General features: G+C 44.9%; 1 protein-coding gene, 1 long non-coding RNA gene and 1 other non-coding gene across 4 annotated transcripts in view; 1 reads left to right on the top strand and 2 right to left on the bottom strand.

The window, feature by feature from the left end:
* Positions 1-6,425: 6,425 nt before the first annotated feature.
* Positions 6,426-21,625, bottom strand: part of Pigk (phosphatidylinositol glycan anchor biosynthesis class K) — an 81,082-nt gene continuing 65,882 nt past the window's right edge. For both annotated transcript variants that reach the window (XM_021158609.2, XM_029475289.1), the window contains one exon: positions 6,426-8,834. In XM_021158609.2, coding sequence (XP_021014268.1) covers positions 8,718-8,834 — 117 coding nt within the window. In that variant the 3' untranslated portion in view covers positions 6,426-8,717. The remainder of the gene's footprint in view (positions 8,835-21,625) is intronic.
* LOC115030739 lies at positions 7,281-7,421 on the bottom strand. Its single transcript, XR_003836335.1, has one exon. It is a non-coding gene; the product is annotated as a small nucleolar RNA SNORA48 (small nucleolar RNA).
* On the top strand, positions 16,179-20,076 carry LOC110291446. The gene is made up of 3 exons (XR_002377568.2): positions 16,179-16,332; positions 19,672-19,776; positions 19,886-20,076. It is a non-coding gene; the product is annotated as an uncharacterized LOC110291446 (long non-coding RNA).

Raw genomic sequence — 21,625 nt, 5'->3', positions numbered from 1 at the left:
CCATTTGCCTGCAAAATTCATGATGCCCTTGTTCTTAATAGCTGAATAGCATTTCACTGTGTACATAAACCACATTTTCTGTGTCTATTCTTTGATTGAGGGATATCTGGGTTGTTTCCAGTTTCTGCCTATTACAAATAAAGCTGATATGAACATAGTGGAGCATGTGTTCTTGGGGTATCTTTTGAGTATATATGAAGGAGTGGTATTGCTGGGTCTTCTGGTAGAAGTAGTACCAATTTTCTGAAAAACTGCCAGAAAATTTCCCAGAGTAATTATACCAGTTTGCAACCCCAGCAGCAATGGAGGAATGTTCTTCTTTCTCCGTATCCTCACCAGCATGTGCTGTTACTTGCCTTTGTGATCTCGGCCATTCTGATTGGTGTAAGGTGGAACCTCAGGGTCATTTTGATTTACATTTCCCTAATGACTAAGGATGTTGAACGTTTCTTTAGGTGCTTCTCAGCCACTCAAGATTTGTAGAGAATTCTCTTGTTTAGTTCTTATCTTAGTTAGGGTTTTACTGCTGTGAACAGATACCATGACCAATGCATCTCTTATAAGGACAACATTTAATCAGGGCTGGCTTACAGGATCAGAGGTTCAATCCAGTATCATCAAGGTGGGAGCAAGGCAGTATCCAGGCAGGCATGGTGCAGGAGGAGCTGAGAGTTCTACATCTTCCTCTGAAGGCTGCTGGCAGAATACTGGCTTCCAGGCAGCTAGGATGAGGGTCTTAAAGCCCATGCCCACAGTGACACACCTACTCCAACAAGACCACACCCACTTCAACAAGGCCTCACCACTCCCTGGGCTGAGCATATACAAAACATCACAGTTCTGTATCCCACTTCTTGATTGGGTTATTTGGATTTTTTAGTCTAAATTCTTGAGTTCTTTATATATTTTGGGGTATTAGTCCTCTGTTGGATGAAGAATTGGTGAAGATCTTTTCCCAATCTGTAGACTGCCATTTTGTCCTTTGCCTTAAAGAAGATTTTCAGCTTCATGAGGTCTCATTTACTAATTCTTGACCTTAGTTCCTAAGCCATTGGTGTTCTGTTCAGGAAATAATTTTCTCTTGGGCCAATGTGTTCAAGGCTGTTTCCCACTTTCTCTTCTATTGGATTCAGTGTATCTGGTTTTACGTGAGGCCTTTGATCCATTTGGACTAGAGTTTTGTGTGGGGTGAGTTGGGATATGGAACCTGAAGAGACCACCTCCAGTAGCCAGACAGGACCACCAGAGGAGGAATGGGTACACCAAACCACCTACAAAATTTCTGACCTAAAATTGGTTCTAACAGAAATGCAGGGACAAAGATGGAGCAGAGACTGAAGGAATGGCTGATCAGTGACTGGCCCATTTTGAGACCATTCTATGGGCAGAGTCTAATCCCTCACACTATTATGCTATGTTGTGTTTGCAGACAGGAGCCTAGCATAGCAGCCCTCTGTGAGGCTCTACTCAGCAACTAAGACAGATATAGATAATGACAAACATTGGATGGAGGTCAGGGATCACTGTGAAAAGTAAAAGCAAGGACTGAAGGCCCTTAAGGAGATGGCAATCCCACAGGAAGACCAACAGTGTCACCCAACCTGGACCCCTGGGAGCACCCAGAGACTAAGCCACCAAACAAAGATCATATATGGGCAGTTCTGAGTCTCCCTACACTCTGGCCTCAGAGGGAGTGGATGCGGCTAGTCCTGCAGAGATGGGATGAACAAGGATGGAGAGATACTGGGGGAGGGCTGCCCTCTCAGGGGCAAAGGGGAGGGAGGAGAGAAGGGGACTGGGATGGGGGGCAACATTTGGGATATAATTAACCCATTCTCAGAACTGGATCTTTTATTCACTAGTCTCTGATGTCTAATGAGGTATCAATTCTCTGTTATTACTCCATCTTACTTACACAGATACCCCCCCCCACACACACACATTTAAATTTTTTTTTAAAAAAGAAAGATACCTAGACATAGGCATTTGACTGGCAATGATGTAGAGGCAAGTGGAAAATACAGATGGGAATGTACATACAAGGGACTGTAAGCAGCTTTTGATTTGGGAAAAATGTGCAGAACATCTGGAGCATGCTGCTGTGCAAAAGCACTCAGACAAGACTTAAAGGAAGCCAAGCAGCTAAGCAGGAGTGCCTGGAACTGACAGCAGCGTGACGGGAGAGGAGACACTGTGAAAAGGTGTGGTTAATAAGAGGAGGTGGTAAGGAGACTGCACGCGTGCGTGCGTACACACACACACACACACCCCACACAAACGGGGAGAGGAGGAAAAAAGCCAGATGAACTAGCACGATGAAGCATTTAGCAGAGAGCATATTGCTCTGAGAACTTTAGTAGTGAAGGTCTGAACACACTGAGGGAAAGGAGCTCCCAGATGGGCTGCGTGTGACCAGCTCTCAAGGTACAGGCCTCAGGCTCTGAGTCTAGGTGGGTGGAAGGGTGGCAGGGGGTAGATGTCAGAGGGAATTGGTCCAGAGCCTGGTTCATTCCCAGATCACTAAGCTTCCGTTGACACAGTAACTAAAAAGCAAAGCGCCTATGTGGAGTCCGAATCGTGTGGCTCTTAAATGGGACTTGTTCTTGTTTCTTCCCTGGTAGCGGTTCTCTCAGGAATCACTCTAGAACCATGTTACTCTTTAGGAAAGAATCCTACCTTCGCACCCCCCGGGAGCACCTCCAGGCGCAGCACATGATGATGGTCTCAGTTACCATTGCTTAGCAACTGCTCCAACTCGACACTGTTTCTCTAACTGCAATATGCTCATGGTTCTGGGCAATCAGGAGATGGTGCCATGGGTTGGCTGGGGCCTAAACTGGAGCACAGCTTCTCCACAGGGCTCAGTTCCTCAGGGATGATGGCTGGGCCTAGAGGCCTGAGAGACAGCAGGGCATATGTATGGGTCACCTTCAATGGCCTCACTCCAGAATGGGCAGTACTGTTCTATTGAGTAGAAGAAGTGTCTATCCATCCCAGATCCGAGGAGTGAGAGACTGTATTACAGACTCTACCTCCTGATGTGAGAAGCATCATTGAATTTGCAGTATTGCCCATAGTAAACACTACATAGATGTATGTTTCCAGTAATTACAACATTTTGGAAAAGCAAAGGAAGTCAGAGTGGTGTGCAGTCCTGGAAGGCCTACACAGAACTCAGGAATAGTGCTGCAAACTTGATCAACCTTAAAGCATGCTGCTCACAGCTGTGCTACAGCAAAAACTGCAGTCTTGTTCAATCTCTCCATAGGAGATAAAACAGCATTCATGTTTACTGCATTCATGTCACTACCCATAACAGCCAAGATAAGGAGTCAGTGAGAAGTCTATCAGCCAGTGAGTGGACAAAGGCAATGCACGGTATGATCTGAGCCAAACTGCACCATCTGCAGGGAAATGAATGGAACTGGAGATCTCAGTGTTAAGTGAAATGAGCCACTCAGAAAGTCAAATGCTACACACTCTCTCCTGGGCAGACTATATACTTAGATACATCTAAACAGAAATATAGGAGTGATGTAAAGGCAGGTGTGTGGGGAGGAGAAGAGGCCGGGGGCAGGCAAAGACCAAGAGTGGCATGTTCTCTCACCTGCAGGAGTGAGCCAAGGTCACACCACTTTTCGTACAGCTCCTCCATTTTGGTTGAACTGTGACGATTCCAGAATCCAAGGTGATCTGGCCAAGGTATTTAGGTCTCTAGGCCAGAGACCTATTTCTCTCGACGTCTTCTCTGCTCACTAGCTCCAGTAATGGCCAACCCGGAGAGACCGTGACCTAATGTTCTGTGACTACGTGAGTACTCACTGCTTACCCTGCCTAAGGCCACCTAGGGCCAAACCAGCAAACCTTTCCATACAGTTCCCCTCCCTCTTCCTCTCAAGTATTTAAGAGGAGACTTTTACTCTGTCATGCTGGTCTGAGCTCTCCTTGGAGCCTCTGTATGCTGTTGCCTGTCTATCTGTGACATTAATCTCTTTTCTAATACATAAATGCATATAACATAAAATTATAATTATAAATAGATACATATATACATACATACATACATAACATAACATATGCCATGTCTGTCTCAGTGTCACCCTTGAATCTAAAACCTGAAACCTTCTCATGTGCATATGTGTGACACCGAAGTGAGATTATTTGGGGTGAGGCAGTGAGGGCTGAGGGAGCAAAACACAATGATAGGTGCACACACACAGTTAAATAAAGCCAAGTGTTTCACAGCACATGTCCAAGACAGTAAAGATTTTTGCACATAAGGAAGGGGTACGGGAGCCCAGCAACCCCTGAGGTGAAGACCAGCAGCTGTGCAGAGGCATGCAGGCCCGGGCTCCCTCGAGGTGTGCTGACCAGCAGTCATGCAGGCTGCAGACAGCAGTTAAGGCCCTGAGGTTCCGAGGGAAACTGTGAAGCAGTGAAGCTGGTGCCACAGAGCAGAGCTGGATTCTGGTCACAGCTCCAAGGCTATATCTTGCACTGTGTTTACAAAATATCTTTCACAAGTTAGAACAGCATCTACCACAGATGGGCTTAATTTTGGTACAAAGAAATAGGAAAGGATAAGATGTTAATTCATATTTGTTGTAAAGATTCCCGAAACGCAAGCATCAGAACTTTGAATGATGATTCCCACAGTAACTGTAACTGCTACACAACATGCATAATGGAAGCAACGTTAGCAGCACGGACCTTGACAGAAAGCACTGGCTAAGCAGGAGGGGGTGAGTTATGCCTGCTGTGGGACGCCTCACTTTCAAGCAGCAGAGAATATATAAAAATCGAAACCATAAATGCATACATTATTTTGAGGTTTACTTCTAATTTTTGATTCAATTTTATCACCTTTGCATCCAAACTACATTTTCCTTTTATAAGCTGCAAATAAATGTCTCGTGAGGGTGAGGCTGGAATCTGCAACATTCGGCCTGGGTATCTTTTCCTCACACGCGCTGCCTGCCAGGTATAGCCCTGCCGTGCCTTGCACTCTCTGAAATGCCAGGACATGTCTGTAGGGGTCCATTGGTCCTCTTCCCTGTTCTCAAACCTCAACAACACCATGGGGCAGAAGAGAAAAAAATGCCAGTAGAACCAGGAATATCACAGAGCAGCTTAAGAAGGCACCCAAGTCCAGTAGAGGAAGAAACCTGTTACCATGGCTGTCCCCCGGTGTGTGCCTCAGCAGCAGTGAGAGCAAGCGCACAGCATATTTACAACTTCCGAAATGTTCAGTGACAGCATTATCTCATCCGTCCTGCCCCACTGAGAGGCAAGCACTTCCCTTCGGCTCTTTGGGACTCTCAGAATATATTTAGGATATGTGTTCTTTGCTGTATATCCTCGCGATTTACTTACAGAGCAGCTTTGTGGAAGAAGATTACAGCTATAAGCAGACTTTTTAAGTTTTTTTCTTCAACTGTATTCTGAAAAGTCAAAAAAGTGAAAGAGAAGCAGACAAGAACAAAAACCACCACAACAAACACCCTTGCCCTCTGAAAGTGTGCTGGGGTGAATCGACGCTGCGTGCTACTCTCAGCCTCTGAGGGCGAGCTCTGCTTCCCAGAAGCCTTCACGGCAGGACATGCTCACTACATTCAGAGAATTGACTTTGGCTCAAGGGCAGTCCTCACTCTTACGCCCCTCCTGCCCCACCCAACCACGGCTCCAGTGCGTTGCTGCATCACAGTCTGAAGGCACGCGGTCAGACTGTCTCTTACTACAAGAGCTAGTCACTCAAACTTCTGCTTGATCTCCTTCTGTGCTCACAGGGACACTTCTCTATGTAGCCAGGTGAGAGTTTCCTTTTTCTCTTATAAAACACGCCGACAAAACTGTCCCGCTAAAAACTCAGAGCTGGAGAAACTTTGCTATAAGCTGCACCAGACTGTCAATGAAGAGATGATGGTCACTCTGTTGCCTGCGGGAGAATGCTTTGCTTACAACCATGGTACAATGTTTTCAGCGCTAACTGGTAACGAGGTCAGTGGATTAGTAAAGGAAGGAGTGGTTCTCATGTTGCGGTGACCCCAGCCACAAAGTTATTTTGTTGCTACTTTGTAACTGTAACTTTGCTACTGTTATGAGTTGTAATCTAACTATCTGATATGCAGGCTATCTGACATGAGACCACTGGGAAGCGACCACTCCACACCCTAAAGGAATTGCAACCCACCATTTGAGACCACTGCTCTAAAGGCTTACTGCACAAGAAAGGTTTTCTTTTCCTTTTAAAATGTTTATTGATTCTCTGTGAATTCCCATCATGCAGCCCAGTCCCACTCATCTCCCTGCTCCCTCATATCCGCCCTCTGCCCTTGTAATCTCCCCCCAAATAAAAAACAAACAAACAATAAAAAGCAAAGCATAGAAAACATCTCATCGAGGAAGCTGTGGTGTCACAGCAAGTCTCACAGTAAACGCTCTATCCACACATCTTTACTTGTAAATGTCCACTGCAATGAGTCATCGGTCTGGCTTGAGGTCTTTGGTTTCTGTGACATCATCACTATAGGATCCTCACCGGGACTCCTACAGCTTTGGAACAGCAGGACTGGCTCGTTCATGCATCCCAATGATTTGCAGATAGTATGGATTTTGGGGATGGATGAATTCAGAGCCCTGGACCTGGGCCTGGGGGCTGTTGAGCTGCTCAGCGTGCCAGCTCTCCCTTAGCTGCCCACCAGGGCAAGCTCTCCAGCACTGCTCTGGCTAGGCCACCCAGTGCTGCTACTGACAGGAGGCAGGGTCAGCTGATAGCACCCATGTCTCTAGAGTTAAGTGCTCTGTTCTGCCCAGTCAAGGGCATGGGCCCACTCTCCCCAGTGCTGCAGGATGTGAGGGGCCAGGCTAGTTTTCCCTGTACTTATTACCCTGTAGGCAGCTTTCCTGACTGGTGGAGGCTGCAAGGGAGACATCTCTGTGCCCCAGCCACCACAACAGCCAAGTGAAGGGTCAGCTCTCCCACACTCACACATCCTCTGCCCAGGCCACCTCATGGCAGCGAAGTAGCAGGATCAGCTCTCCCTCACATAGGGGCCCAACTCACCTACTCCCAGGACCAGCTCCGCAATGCTGCCTTCATGAAGCTGGTGGGACCCTGGATGATATCCTGTCTGTGCACAGCGGGTGGGTATATACAGCCCACCTGTGTTATACATCAGAGGGCAGGTCTGTGGGTGGCATGTGGTCCATGGTCCACAGGCCTCTGTCTACTGTCTTCCTCCCAAGGTGCGCTGCCTCAATTTGATTTGATGATTTGATTTTTATGTGTCCTAGGCATGACACAACTTTGGCTACCAGGGCAGGCAACAAGCTAGGATGAACAAGGACTGCCATGTGCTCTGCCCCTGATTGACAGAAGAGCAATATCACCAACAAGGTGTCTCTGCCTATTGCCAGGGGATTAGAAGACTTCTTAATTGTAACCTAAAATTAGAAAACAGTATTTGTAAAGAAAACAGATGAACATATAGATTCTTGGATGAAACACCTAAGATTCTCCTCAGACATGAATAGTAAATCTATAGGCACAGCCCACCCCAGCACGGCTCTCTGATGCCAAAGTTTGAAAGAGAAAAGAGTGTCTGAGAATGGTCACAAAACACAAGCTTGGCCATCTTTTCACCGCAGGAAGGTGTGGAACTGACTGACATCCTAGAAGAGTCAGTGTTGGATGTGTCTTACTGATCCATCAGACATGAAGGCAGAGCCTTCAGTGTGTGTGCTCCATGTATGTCATCCAGTTTATGGGGCTGTCCTCAGGGACAACATAGATCTAGCTGTCAGCAATCTGTCTCTTTCAGGACAAAAACTGAAGAGATACAATCAATCCTAGAAGTTCACAGGATACTTAAAAATAAAAAATAATAGGGCATGTTTCTCTGAGGGGTTACCACTAAAAATTCTCAGAGGCATGACTTCCCTAGATAAACAGCTACCAAAGCTGTGTTTCCATCTTCCTGTGCAATTAAAGCTGCAGAATTCCAGAGTCATTAGTATTCCAGAGTGAGCCCAAGGGAACTCTGGGAACAGGAAAGGGTCCATCAGGAGCTGTCACGTGACCACCATAGAGTGGGCGGTGCATTCCGTGGTGTTTCTCTTTTCTGTTGTTGATGTTTGTTGCCCAGGCTGACCTTCGACCCCCCAGGGCTCAAAAATCGACTCAGCCTCCTGAACAGCCTGGACTGCAGACAAGTGCATCCAAGTCAGGCTCACAGTATATCCTTGAAGGATGTCCGAGGGCAGAGAAGGGATAATAATGCATTGTACACACCAAAGCGCAGAGATGACATGTTCTGTATGGTTGGGAACATATGTCCATAGATAAAAAGACCAAGACAACACACACAAACCTATGAACGGAAGTGACTTCCTTTAGTGGGAACTAACACCTTCACAACTCTCACTTTTACAATGAGAGGAGGGTAAAAAGAATTAAGCAATAAGTTCCAATGTCATTGCTCTCTGCTTTCTATAACTCAAACACACAAACAGTGTTTCAATGAAAGATATATTCTGTGGCCAGTAAACAAGTGCATTAACAATATTATGTTTTAAAGTCAAAAGTTCATTAATATTCAATTTTCCTAATTTTCTTCCCAAATTTACACAAAAGCAACATATTTAAAAACATGTGAAAACCTAAGTTTTGCTCCAAGGCTGCAGTCTTCCATTCATTCTTCCTCATACATCCTTGAGTCTTAGAAAATGAACTTCATATGCTTGATCCCATAGGTCTTGAAGAAGACCATGATGATGAGCGCCCACAGCCCCAGGATGAAGCCTCCGGGAGGGTGCCAGTCTCTCGGCTTCGGCTTCTGCAAGACAAGGACAACATGGTCACCTGAGAGCTGAGAACACAGCAATAGATAATGTACATGCGGATGGGAGAGTGTTTAGTGGACGAGTTATAAGAGGGTGTGGCCCAGTGAACACCACAATGGGACAGCTACAGGGGCAGACTTCAAATGGGATAACTGTCCTGTAAAGGAAGCTTGTGCCACAGAGGGGCCTGTCCTGGCACAGCACAACCAACCACCTCCTTCCTCCAACTCACTCGGCAGGAAAGAGCCCTGCCGAGGTTTATCTCTCCATTAATTTTCGTTTTATATGTCTCATCTTCCCTAGTAAACTCTGGCCCGATGAGGGCCCTGCTGCTGCTGACAGGAAGCACTCACACACCACACTCATTAGAGGGTGAGGACACAGTACAAAACTACAGCCGCTTACCCCACAGCAGCAACCTTGGTTGTACTTTCCCTTCACAGAGGTGGCCCTTACCATGGTCTACTTCTTTAAAACTCACTGACTAGGGTGATGCCGGCCCCAGACTGTTTCTGGCAGAAACAGTCCTTTTCTCTGAATTCTCAAAAGGCTGGCTCCTCCTTCCACGCTCCTGTCTACCACATCAGTCACCTTTACCACTCATCTCACACCAGCCTGCTGAGCTCCAATCCTGTCAGAGTCCAGCTGAGTGTCCTGTGCGCCTTCGTCTAGAGTCCGCGTACACCTCTTCTCCCACACACCCACAGTCCACAGCTGAGTGTCCATTCTCCCACCTCGCTGTGTCCTCAATAGTTGCATTACGGTTCTGTAACTGAGCTGTGTGCCTACTATGTCTTTATGTGTCAACTTACTGTAATGTTAACCAGGATGGTAACAGTTACAAGCTGAAAACTACCCACTCAACAAATGACCAACAAACAAAGGTTTTAAGTCACTAATTTGTGGAATGATTTATTACACATCAGAGCCATGAAATATAAATACTGAGCTGAAAGAAAAGTATTGACTCTTAAAGCCATAATAAAGACTCACACAGACAGACCCACTTGTGGCTCCAATTTCAACAGTGGTGTGTACAAACGAAGGCCTGAGGGACTGACTGGCTGCCCTACCAGGGGCTCTGCTGGGATGGGCGAGGCCTCAGGGCCACCTCACAGTGTTTACTCCCACTCTCAGGTCTCAGCATGAAGTACCCGTTCTGCCTCTCTACTCGCCAGCAGTAGGTAAGGGAACCCATTAGCGACAGTCAGATGCTGCCCCCTGCTGGACAAGGAAACACCACCCACTTCTGCTTTTGACCCTAGCTAAACTGACAGTGTGGTTAATCTAATTAGATAATTATGGATGACTGTCCTCCACTGGCACTTCCATTTTGATAGAACACTAATTATAGTTTTTCCTTACCATGCATTTCACTTTTATGAGATGAGAATACCTACTGTTAAAGTTTTTATTAATACCACTCTGTTCTCACTGGCCAATCTACAACTCCTGGGGAGTTGGGGGGGGGGAGTAAACTTTCATTTGAAACTATTATACATATAACAAAGTATATAAATGTATCTGTAATAACTACTGAGAAGAGCTCATGCTTGAAAGAAATATTCTTATTCACAATCAGCACTCCTCAATCATGTCAGTAAAAGAACAGATTTTTTTTCTTTTACTTACAATAGCAATTTAAAAACATAAGACAGGTAGGGATGCCTATAACATGAGATGTCAGGTAAACAATTATGATAGTTTACAGAGAGGGATAAGGCCTTAAGGTAAAAAACAAGGATAATGCTAGCCAATATTGTGGTACTGGCGCAAAGCCAGAAAGATGGACATAGAGAACAGAAAAGGCAACAACCACCAATGTGTGGTTAGAAAGGAGTCAGGAGGATGGGGAGCAGGTGGCTGTAACTTAGATACACTGTATTCATGCATGAAATTACCATTACTAAAGTTCACAAATGTCAATGGGTTACAACAATAAAAGTTTATTATACTCCCCTCACCGTTATCTGTGAGAGACGGGCTCCAAGCCCCCAGCAAACATCTGCGAGCACGGGTAGTACAGAGCTCAGTTTTCAATACAAACATTCTTAACACACACTGTAATGTTTAAATGGTGCAGTAAAAGGTTACTAATATTAATAAAATATAATTATTATAGCAACCTCCTATAGTAGATGTTATATGAATGTAAAAGAAAGAATTTACAGATGCTAGAACTTTCTGAAATCAATGGCAAGGAAGTAGTGTTTCTACATTCTTAACACTGGATTAGTGTCAAAGTCAGATTTGTTTTAACTCAGCTCTGGAAACACCAAAATACACCCTATAGTTAAAACTTTAAATAAGTTAGATACAAACACAAAGGACAAAGGGGATAAATGTAGGGAATGTACACAGTAAAGATTTATAAGCCCAAATGCAATGAGTGAGAACAAGAGAACAAAGGTGGAGTACGGAAATAAATTCCTGAAATACCTGCACTTTACAAAGTATATAAATAAACTTAAAAGGGAAATCAATAGGGAAACGTAACAGAAGAAGGGATTAGACTCGGGAGGCTTTCCCCCCAAAGTCACAAGGCACAGGGCTAATCAATAAAGGAGATGGGGATCAAAGCTCTCACAAATCTATAAAGGGCTAATTCACTTTCTCTGTCATAAAAACAGTATGCAAATGTTTTGCTCTTTAACATTAAATTAGCAGATGTTAATTAACAAGGTCAGCTTCAGTTTTAGGTCTCTTTAAAATGTCTCTTCTTCCTCTGGTAAAGGAGCCTAGAGTGCTGACAAAGGTTCACAGGGCTTCCAGTTTCACCTCCTCAGGAGACCTCAGCAAACAAAAAGAGCTGATGGTGCCATGCAGAACAGTGACCAACACGCTTACAAACAATTTTAGTGATTTAAGAGATTCCTATCCCATGATAAGGAAGTTAAAACAATATGCAAATTGAATATGAAATACTGCTTAGTATTCTATAGCGAAGTATTTAAAGGAGAGAAATATACTAATTTCTTAGTTCTGCTTCTCTGGAGGAAGTAGGATTGCAGGTGGACACTGCTCAACTCGGATTTATCTGTACTTATCTGGGAGGCCTGGGGTTTGGAGCTGCAGAAACCCACGTGATGCTGGCTGTGCCACCCATGACTGGACTCCAGTCTCAGACAGCACACACAGGCATCCTCGCAGCAAGCCAACGTTAGCCAGAGCTCTGGATCTCACGAAGATACTGCCTTAATAGACAAGGTAGAAAAGCAATGGAGGAGGCTTCCTGGCACCAGCCTTGAATCTCCTGTGCATATGCACCCACACACAAACACAACACGGGAAAAGTAGAAACCGAAACCGAATGGAGCTGCCTAGGCAGGGCTTCATGCTCTTCTCCCATTGAAGGAGCAGAGAGAGATACTACTTAACACGGGTACCGCGGTGGGCGGAGTTATCTGAGCACGTTCTCCGTGTGTGTCCACTGCTGCTGCTACCATCTCAGGATTGCTATTTTAATACAACTCCATGGAACATTCTGGACATTCTCCACTGATTTTTTCCTTCAGCCATGTGACAGATCAGTACCTCAGAGCATTTTGTAGTATAGCTGTATTTGAAGCAAGCTCCTATTAAAGTATGCTTTATAATTTCATTCATGTGCATTAGAGCATTTCCTAAAATGACTAATTTTATACAGTTAAGGCCCTCTCCAGACTGCTGTTAAATACACTCTTCTTTTATTTTACCTACAGAAACATCTCCAACACAAAGGTGAACAGCTTACATAAAACACAGTGTCAGGGACCAGCACTCAGAAGCTCAAGGGCTCCCAATTATCACCATGTCTAATATTTCACATGAAAGGGCTGGGTAGCTAAGCAACGCTACACTCAGAGTTGTGAGCGGTTCACTCCCCATTTCATATTGCGAGAAAATTACCATATAACTTCAAAACACTTAGAGTACAGAACTAAGTATTAAATTTATGTAAAGACTAAACAGGATTTTTGAAATTATACATATTTATTGCTAAGCAAAGAGAAAATTACCAAAATTTCACCAAGATTCTTTTCTAAGAATAATGAGAGTTAATTATGAGTTAATTATACTATACTCTAGAGAAACAAAATTATAAAACAATCTACCAAGGTTACAGTCACAATACTTGAGAAAATAATTGGTTTCCACTATCTATTTACTATAGTTTACTTGTATTTTCAATGTATCGATTCCCTTTACATAAAACCTGACTTATATTTTTTATATGTATGACGGTTTTGCCTGCCTGTATCTCTGCAGACCATGTACACGCAGTGCCCACAGGGCCAGCAGAGGTGGTTGAATTCCCTTGGGACTGACCTTGAAGACTTCTGTGAGTTACCACGTAGGTCCTAGGAATCCAACAGGGGTCCTCTGGAAAAACAGCCTGCGATTTTAATTTCTCCAGCCCCCATGACTTAAAGGCTTCAAATCACATTAAGGGACACAACATAAGGGAAACCATGGTAGGCAGCCTTGTAAGACAACCACACGGTTCCCACTCCAAGAAAAACAACGGCTTCTAGGGCAGGGATGGGGCCTGTGACACGGAGGAGGAGGAGGATGATTCTGAGATGATACACTAAAGGTCTCTAACAAAAGGAAGGTTACTGTAATAGAGTAAAGCCAGTAAGAAGGTCTAGATATCAGAGAGAGAGACATCAAGGATAGATATGTTAGAAGCACCCCAACTACATCCTGGGTATTAGAGAATCAAAGCCACATATCGGAACGGACAGAGAACAGGGAGCCGCAGAAAGAGCAGAAAACCTTTAGACTCCAGGCAAGGAGTGAACTTCACACCATGGAGAATTATGCTGTGAGCAAAGGAAGATGGCCCAGGGTCTCGGGAACATCACTGGTTGCTATTCTGACTGAAGCTTCTGAGACCTGAGCAGAAGACTCAGTTGAGCCAGGGCCAGACTCCAGGAAAATGTGAAATAATGATGATTTTAAATTACTGTTTGTTACAAAGCAATACAAAGCTAATGAACACATTTGGAGAAAAATGTATTGATAGGAAATAAAATTTGATATTTGTTTTCTGAGGCAATAATTCATAGTGATTACCATTTGTTTTAAAAAAATCCATAAAAACAAAATAAAATACTCCACTGTGACTCACTGCATTTTCCATACCTATGTTTTCTACAAGGCCTTGCTCAAACACCGTATCCAAGTATCTAAGTCAGGGTTCTATGTGAAGAGACACCATTTCCTCTTATAAAGGAACACATTTAATTGGGGCTGGCTTACAGGGTCAGAGGGTCAGCCCATCATCCTCATGGTGGGAAGCATGGTGGCACACAGACAGACATGGCAGCTGAGAGTTCTCCATCCAGAGTCCCAAAGACTCACTTCCCTCAGCAAGCTCATACCTACTCCAAGGCCACACCTCCCAGATCCTCCCAAATAGTGCCGATTCCTGAGGACCAAGCATTCAAGTATGTGAGTCTGTGGGGGCCACTCTTTTTCCAACCAGCTCAGGGGTAACACAAAGCTGCCCAGGAGGAGAGAAGGGACTGAGCCACTGGGAAATGTGAAACCCGCACTTGAAGCTGAGTCTGAAGAAAAGCACCTGAGGAGAGAAGCAGAACACACCCATGCAAGACTTCCTAAGGCTAAAAATAAGACCTGTGGGGTTGCAGCCAGGGAGGCCGCGCAGAGTTCCAGGCAGCGCTCCGTGGGAACCCACAGGCCACTCCAGACAGGGACCCAGATCCGTGCCTTGCTCAGCCATCATCAGAGAGGCTTCCTCCTGCAGCAGATGGGAACAGATACAGAGACCCCCAGCCTGCAACACGCAGACAGTGAGAGCCCCTGCAACACGCAGACCTAAACGGATGTCTCCATCAGAGCCCTCCCCTCAGGGGTGAGGGAACCCACAGCAGAGGAGGTGGAAAGAGTGCAAGAGCAAGAGGAAGCGTAGGACACCCCAAAGCACGACTCCTGAGGTCCACATGCCTACATGTGAACATACAGACTGAGGTGGCATGCACAGGCCTGCATGGGTCCGCACCAGGCGGGACCCCCATCCCCACCCCAGGAACTATCTCCAGGTGACAACCACCTGCAAATGAAAATTTCGTTTTCTCCAAGGGTGTCTCCCTGGGGAAACAAACCCCTCTTAAGGGTGTGCTGCGTGCCAGCAGTAGCTGGCCAACAGAAAATGAACTCATCTTTCCTGGTTCCTTGTCTCAATGTCAGCCAGGGCTCTCCCTGCTTGTTGTTGTTTTTAATTCTACTTTTTTATTCTTTTATTTATGTATCTTTTCTTCCCTCCTTTTAGCTTACAAGCCCTTTGTATGTATGCCATGACTACAGTAGTGTTTATGGCATCCATGAGTGTGCAAACGACTGGATCTTTGTGTCTTATGCCTTCTCTTAGGCTCTTTTCCTTCTCTTTTTTGTTTGTTGGTTGGTTTTGTCCAGTTCAGATGTGTTAGTTTTTATTTATCTTGTTATATTTTATTTCATATTATTATTATTATTATTATTTTCCCACAGAAACCTGTGTGTTTGCTAATAACAGGGAGAAAGAGGTGGACTGGGAGTGGGAGGGGAGGGGAAACAGGAAGAATGAAGGGACTATAGTCAGGATATGCTGTGTGAGAAAAAAAAAATCTGTGTTCAGTAAAGAAAAATAGCCTGCTACTCAAGATGCTAAAGCTAGTCTTTTGTCTATGGAAAAGTACCTGATAAGCTTTAATTTTTGAGAAAAGGAAAAAAGACCTTACTCTCCTCACTGAGTGGATGGAGCTCATACGCCGCATCTGCATTTTGGTTGTCGCCTGTCGCTTACATTCACAAGAATGTATACTTTCTCGATGAAAAGACTACATAGAGATCACATGCACAAAGTGCATGTGCTTCAAAGCATGTTGTACATAATAAATACATTCAATTTTGCTGTTTAAAAAAGACTTATGAAAGACAGTGGGCATAATTAGCAAACTGCACACGGGAGGGTGACCTCAGAGTAAGAGAGAACACACAGCATTCCCAAAGCAGCACGGTCCAAAGGGCGAGGAGGGACGGAGCCTGCGGGCTGACCCAGGCCAGGGAGAGACGGGGCACACCTCACTCCCAAGTACAGAGAAAAATGTCTAAAATAATGGCTGACGTTCTTCCAAGTCTCAAACCTGTGCACACAACACCAAGCAAACAGAAAGCCACTCAAAGGGACATCAGAATGAAAATGATGAAAACCAGGAACAGACGTCAAGAAGAAGCAGGGTGGGCAAACTCCAGCCATGAAGAACCCCAGTGTGTGAACAAAGTCCCATTGAATCCCAGCCAAGAAAGACAGCGTGAGAATGCAGAAAATAAAGTAAAGCTATTACCTTGGAACTCTAGGGAGATGGGCCACACGAAAGAGCCTTTCTAGCAGGAACGGTAGAGGAGAGCGCCGGGGCCAAGCCGTGGGGGCTCAGCATCACCAGACCCACATTGCAGGGACGGTGGTAATGGAGGGAGCTCTTCAGGCGAGGAAGGGACATCTGGGTAAGTGAGCTCACACAGCATAAGGGGGGGGGGGATCGAAATAGGTGAACAAAGAAAAATATTTCCCTGTTTTAAATACTTAAATATATGGCTGACTATTTAAAATCAAAAGTAGTCAAATGGAGCTCAGAACGCACAACGAATGAGGAGCTGGGAACAGTCTTTCCATGGCATACATGAACAGAGTAGCATTTAAAGCAGACTGTGAGGCTGAGAGACATAGAAAGCTGGTGAGATGCTTCCCTCGCCAGTACACAGACCTGAGTCCAAGTTCCAGAACCCAATCACAAAGCCTGTACTAACAACCTCAGCACTGAGGACACAGAGACAGGAGGAGCCACAGGGACAGTGGACGGCCAGCCTAGCCAGAGGTTTAGGCAAATGTGACAGCCTGTCTCAGAAGGGGCAGACAGCTTACCTGAAGATGGCATTTGAGGTTGTCATCCCCTCCCCCATACACATACACACAGGAAAATAAATAAGTAGATTGTGATGAAGTCCCAAGGCAATGAGGTGATTCACTGACAAAGTGCTAGTGGAGCCTCTGTGGAATTCTGCAGATTACACAATCTAAAATAATGCACAGAAGCAAAAGGTGAGAATCAAGAGCGAAAGAGCAAATGGAGGCCACACAACAGTTAAGGCAGGACGTCCAGACAGTGACTGACTGAAAGGCTCTAAACACTTGGGCCAAAAGGCAGAGAATAAAACCATGGTGAATAAAAGCAGGAAACACAATAGTGTTTGTGTGACTCAGGCTCCGAGGCACTGAGGAGCTGACCAGGGAGTGCACAAGACAGCATGTTCTCTTCAAGCATTCTGGTAGACGAACGAACGTGGTCACACCCAGTTTAGCAATCAGATACATAGCTCTGATCTGATCCATGAGGTCTGCACACCTACCCCACACCAGGCACTGCTCAGGTGCCAAGTACAATCCCAAAAGGACAGACAGGAGCCTTGAAGCTGGCAATGCAGTGGGACGGACCAACAGTGAACAGTGATGTGCAAACACACTTACATTCCCTAAGAACTCTGCACCCTCTTCAACTTCACTCTGATCTATAGCGGGCATAATAATTTCTGCCAGTCAAAATGAGCAAGGGGGTAAGGGCTAGCACAGTCTCTCCAGTAACTAACCTGCTCCTTGGCTCCTCGCTGTGTGTGATTCACCCTATAGCCTAACAGTAGAATTCTCTGTTAAAAGAGGTAAAAAGAGTCAGCGCTAATCCACACCAGTATTGGTGAGCGTCAAGAATGTGCTAGGTGCTCTCTCTATGTTGTCTTGTAACAATTCTCAATTCATATTAATGTCATTTTACAGATAAAAAAGACTAGAGACATAGAAACTGATCATGACAAATGATCAATTAGCACACTTTCACTTGCACCTTGTCCTGGCTCATCCCAAGGCCATGCTCTCTGACCACAACAGTAATGCTTCCCTCTAGAAGAGCCTGTCCAGGAGCTGAGGGCAGGGAACCCTCCAAATAGCTGCATACGGGACAGAGCCAGGTTTGGACTCAGGTGCTACAGCTAACGTGAAGGACAGAAAGTGCAGTTTCTGATGAAGTAGAAGAAGGATTCTCCAACAAAGCCAGGAGAGAAGGGGAATGAGGAGCGGGCTGTTTGAGGGAAGGAGAGCCTTTGCTAGATAGGGACATCTTACTCCAGCAAGAGCAAACGAGTGTGGGAGGCAGCCTCAGGGCCAAGGAGAGAAGGGTGGGAACAGACCAGGGCAGCTCCCGGGGAAGAGGTGAAAATCAGCAGGGCTGTGAGATCACCTTAGGATTCCAGAGCGAAGCAATGTTCTCACATTGGGAAAAACAAAATCAGTGACCTAAAATACCACAACTCATTCCCTAGAAATTACAACAAAAACAAAACAAAAACCAACCTTATGTACATCACAAGGAACCCCAGCACACATCACCAGTAGGTAAAGCTTGCTGCCGGCTAGAAAGCTCTTCTGAAGCAGTAACTGGTTCAGGAGTTCTTCCAGATGCAAGTTGTGTGCCAGCTCCTAGTACTCTCTTGTTCAAACACAGTTACATTCCAACTTCTTATTTTTTAAGTTCTTCACTGTGGGTTTCCCAGGAGAAGCCTTACAATCCTTTCAAGTTTTAATGTCTGAATCCTAGCGTACTCTCCTTTGAGATATACCAACCGAAGAACAAGTCACAAAACCCCCCTCTGTGCTTAAAGGAAGCCATTCATGGGAGAAACAATTTAATTTCAGTCAAATTAATTTTTTGGAACTCTATTTGCTTGCATCAAAAACCAACCACAGACTGAATGACTTTCAAATAAAGTTCAACAAAGCATTTTTAATAAAAGTAGTAACTGTTAGTCACAGCAGTCATTATGAAAGTGCCTAGCGTATCTTTACAATAAAAACAAATATTGTAATTATTTTACCCATATTCATAATGATTCTCCCATGGACCAAGATCTTCTCTGTGGGTAATAATCTGTGACTAGGCTCTTGCACAGCCCTTCCTACCTGCAACTGCTACTGTAAGATGTCAACATCAAACTCTGCCTGTTCTAGGATCTCAACTGCTGACACCTCCTGCTCCACCACAAGCTTTGCAAGCCTTCATTACAATACATGGTGCTAATTACAGAGAGGGAAAAGAGTAATCTGTACCTAACCTATTCATCTGTAATCACCACACATCTCTAGCAATAGTGTAGATTGGATAACTACCTAGCCGTAGATGTGTATATTCCATACAATTTAGACATTTTAAACCACATACCCGCCAGGGACATGCAGTTAAACAACAACAACATGGGCTTCACTTTATGTTAGTGAACTTAGAGCACTGGAACATTTAGAAAGGCACATACACAAAATGAGAAAATTGAAAACTGATCAGATTAAGCATCTTGAAGGTAAAGCAAAATGACCATCAAATATGTAAATAAATAGAGAGATAGGCAGACAGACCAGAAATTATAATCAGAGGTAACTGAAAAGATGGTGACACAGTAACCCAAACTGTGGCTGGCATGATGAAACGCAAGTAGCCTTGACTGTCTCAGATCTGTAACTGGAGACACCGACCCTTCTCATGTAAGACAGGACGCTGGCACGCACATGCCAGTGTTACCATAAATGAGAACTTCAGTTCGTATTAAGAAGCATGCTCATTCCAGCTCAGGCCAGTTAGGTGACAGAGAAATGGCCCAGCTACACTACTTCGGTGTGTGGCAAGCCTGTAGCGCTGCTCAGCATGAAGCTAAAGGGACCTGTGCTTTCCTGTATCTGGGGACTCAGGCACTGCACACACGGGGGAGTCCTGTGACTTGGTGCTTTCTTTCCCAAAACTGCAGGGACAGATTTTGGTGAATTTGGCGACTGTCAAGTTTCTTGAGATGGGCAAGTAACAATGAAGGCAGCTGCTCAGATCATCAATGCTCTGCTCTATGTTGCTTTAGGTAACTATGGTAACCTGCCATATTAGAATGTAGATTAAAACCTTTCTCCTGGAAGCACAGGATGGAAGCCTGGTTTGGGTCCATTTCCTTCACTGGTCTTTTCTTTCAGACATTCTTCATCTAGAGAAGTCCCCAGAGAGCAATACCTCTGTATTTGCTGGAGGTACAAAACTGGCCTCTCTTCGCTTCAATGCTGTCCACTTTAACACAGAAAGCAAGCATCACTCACAAGCTGAACCCTCCACCACAGCACACAAGTGCCTCAGATACTAGCAGCACTGGAATTCTCTGCTAAGTGATACACTTTTGTAAAATAAAATACAGAAAAAGAAAATATTTCTTCTATTTGCCATACTTATAAGATTATAATGACTGTTAAAAAATCAAAAGTCAATTTACAACCACCATCATGATTGCACCATGGTTTGTTAGTAAATGAAAATGTATTGTGGGGCATTTTAATGAGCTCTACCGTGTCTACAGGCATTTAAAATCATATTCTCTGAAAAGAAGTGGCAAAAAGCTGCTTCGAAAGCCTTCTGTCTTGTGACTAAAGTGACGGAAGGGTGAAGTAATTACCCGGTAGCTGATATGCAAAGCACTACACAGGGTCAAATGCACAGGGCTGATGCTCATCAGGGGTGTTTGCTTTCTCAGTTTGACAAACTCTATAGGACTTGTGGAAGAAATGTGCATTGCTGTTTTTTGTTAATGTTTTAGCTGCACATTGCTAATTTTCAAATATCCAAGGTCTACTCAGGCAAGTTAAAGATCCAACATCTTTGCCGTTCATTTTTCTGACAACCTGGATATCCACTTACCCTGAGAATGCACAGAGCAATGGGGACAGGCACTCTGCAATGGGTCATAGAGTCACACCTTAGACACTCTCTTTATGGTTTTATGGAAAGAGCCTTGGTGTTCTCAGAAAACATGATATAAACAGCTCACAAATGTCCATGAAACTATCATAACTGGACAATGGATCCTGGACCAGGGGAGCCAGGTAGTGCATTCTAAATAAGCAAGGCTCTTCTCAGTGCATCCCTGCTGACATCACCTTCCCCATGACTGTTTCCACTCACAACCCTTCAGAGTCTGTCTGTCTCCGACTCACTGGAGAGAACAGAGCAGTTCAGGTAGAGAAGGGGTCAGACACAGGTCTTCTACATGAGTCTGCTTAGCCCTGACTTCCAATGAATGGATCCTCATCTGCTGTAGGAATACCAAGGGAACTCTGCTGAGAGTTAGTCCTTCCAAAATAAGCTTTCAGTTAACCAGCTCAGGAGTTATACCTGCTTATAATTTACAATTACCACATTTTCTGAGGGAAAAAGTTCTGTGAAAACAATTTTAAGTGTTGATAAGGAGAGATCATTGATTAGTAGTCAAGAATACTGACTCTGGAGCCACTTGACCCAGACCCAAATTCTCAATTTGACATTTATAAGACTTCAAGCAGATTACTAAAGTGACTGAGACCCAGTTCATTTGTATGTAAATGAAACTCCTTCAGTACTACTGTTTATTTTAAGATGGTGAGGAAGAGGAAGAGGAGAAGGGGCAGCAGGAGTGGGAGGAGAAGTAGGAAGACAAGGAGGAACAGGGGACAAGGAACAGAAAAAAAGAGCAGGAGGATAAACAGGAGGAGAAAGAGCAGGAGGAAGAGAATCAGGAGGAGGAACAGGAGGAGGAGCAGGAGGAGGAACAGAAGGAGGAGCAGGAGGAGGAGCAGGAGGAGGAGGAGGAGCAGGAGCAGGAGGAGGAACAGGAGGAGGAGCAGGAGGAGGATCAGGAGGAGGAGCAGGAGGAGGAACAGGAGGAGGAGCAGGAGGAGGAGGAGGAGGAG

Source organism: Mus caroli, chromosome 3 (genome assembly GCF_900094665.2).
Source record: "Mus caroli chromosome 3, CAROLI_EIJ_v1.1, whole genome shotgun sequence".
NCBI classification, from domain to species: domain Eukaryota; kingdom Metazoa; phylum Chordata; class Mammalia; order Rodentia; family Muridae; genus Mus; species Mus caroli.
This window is presented reverse-complemented; position numbering and strand designations above follow the sequence as displayed.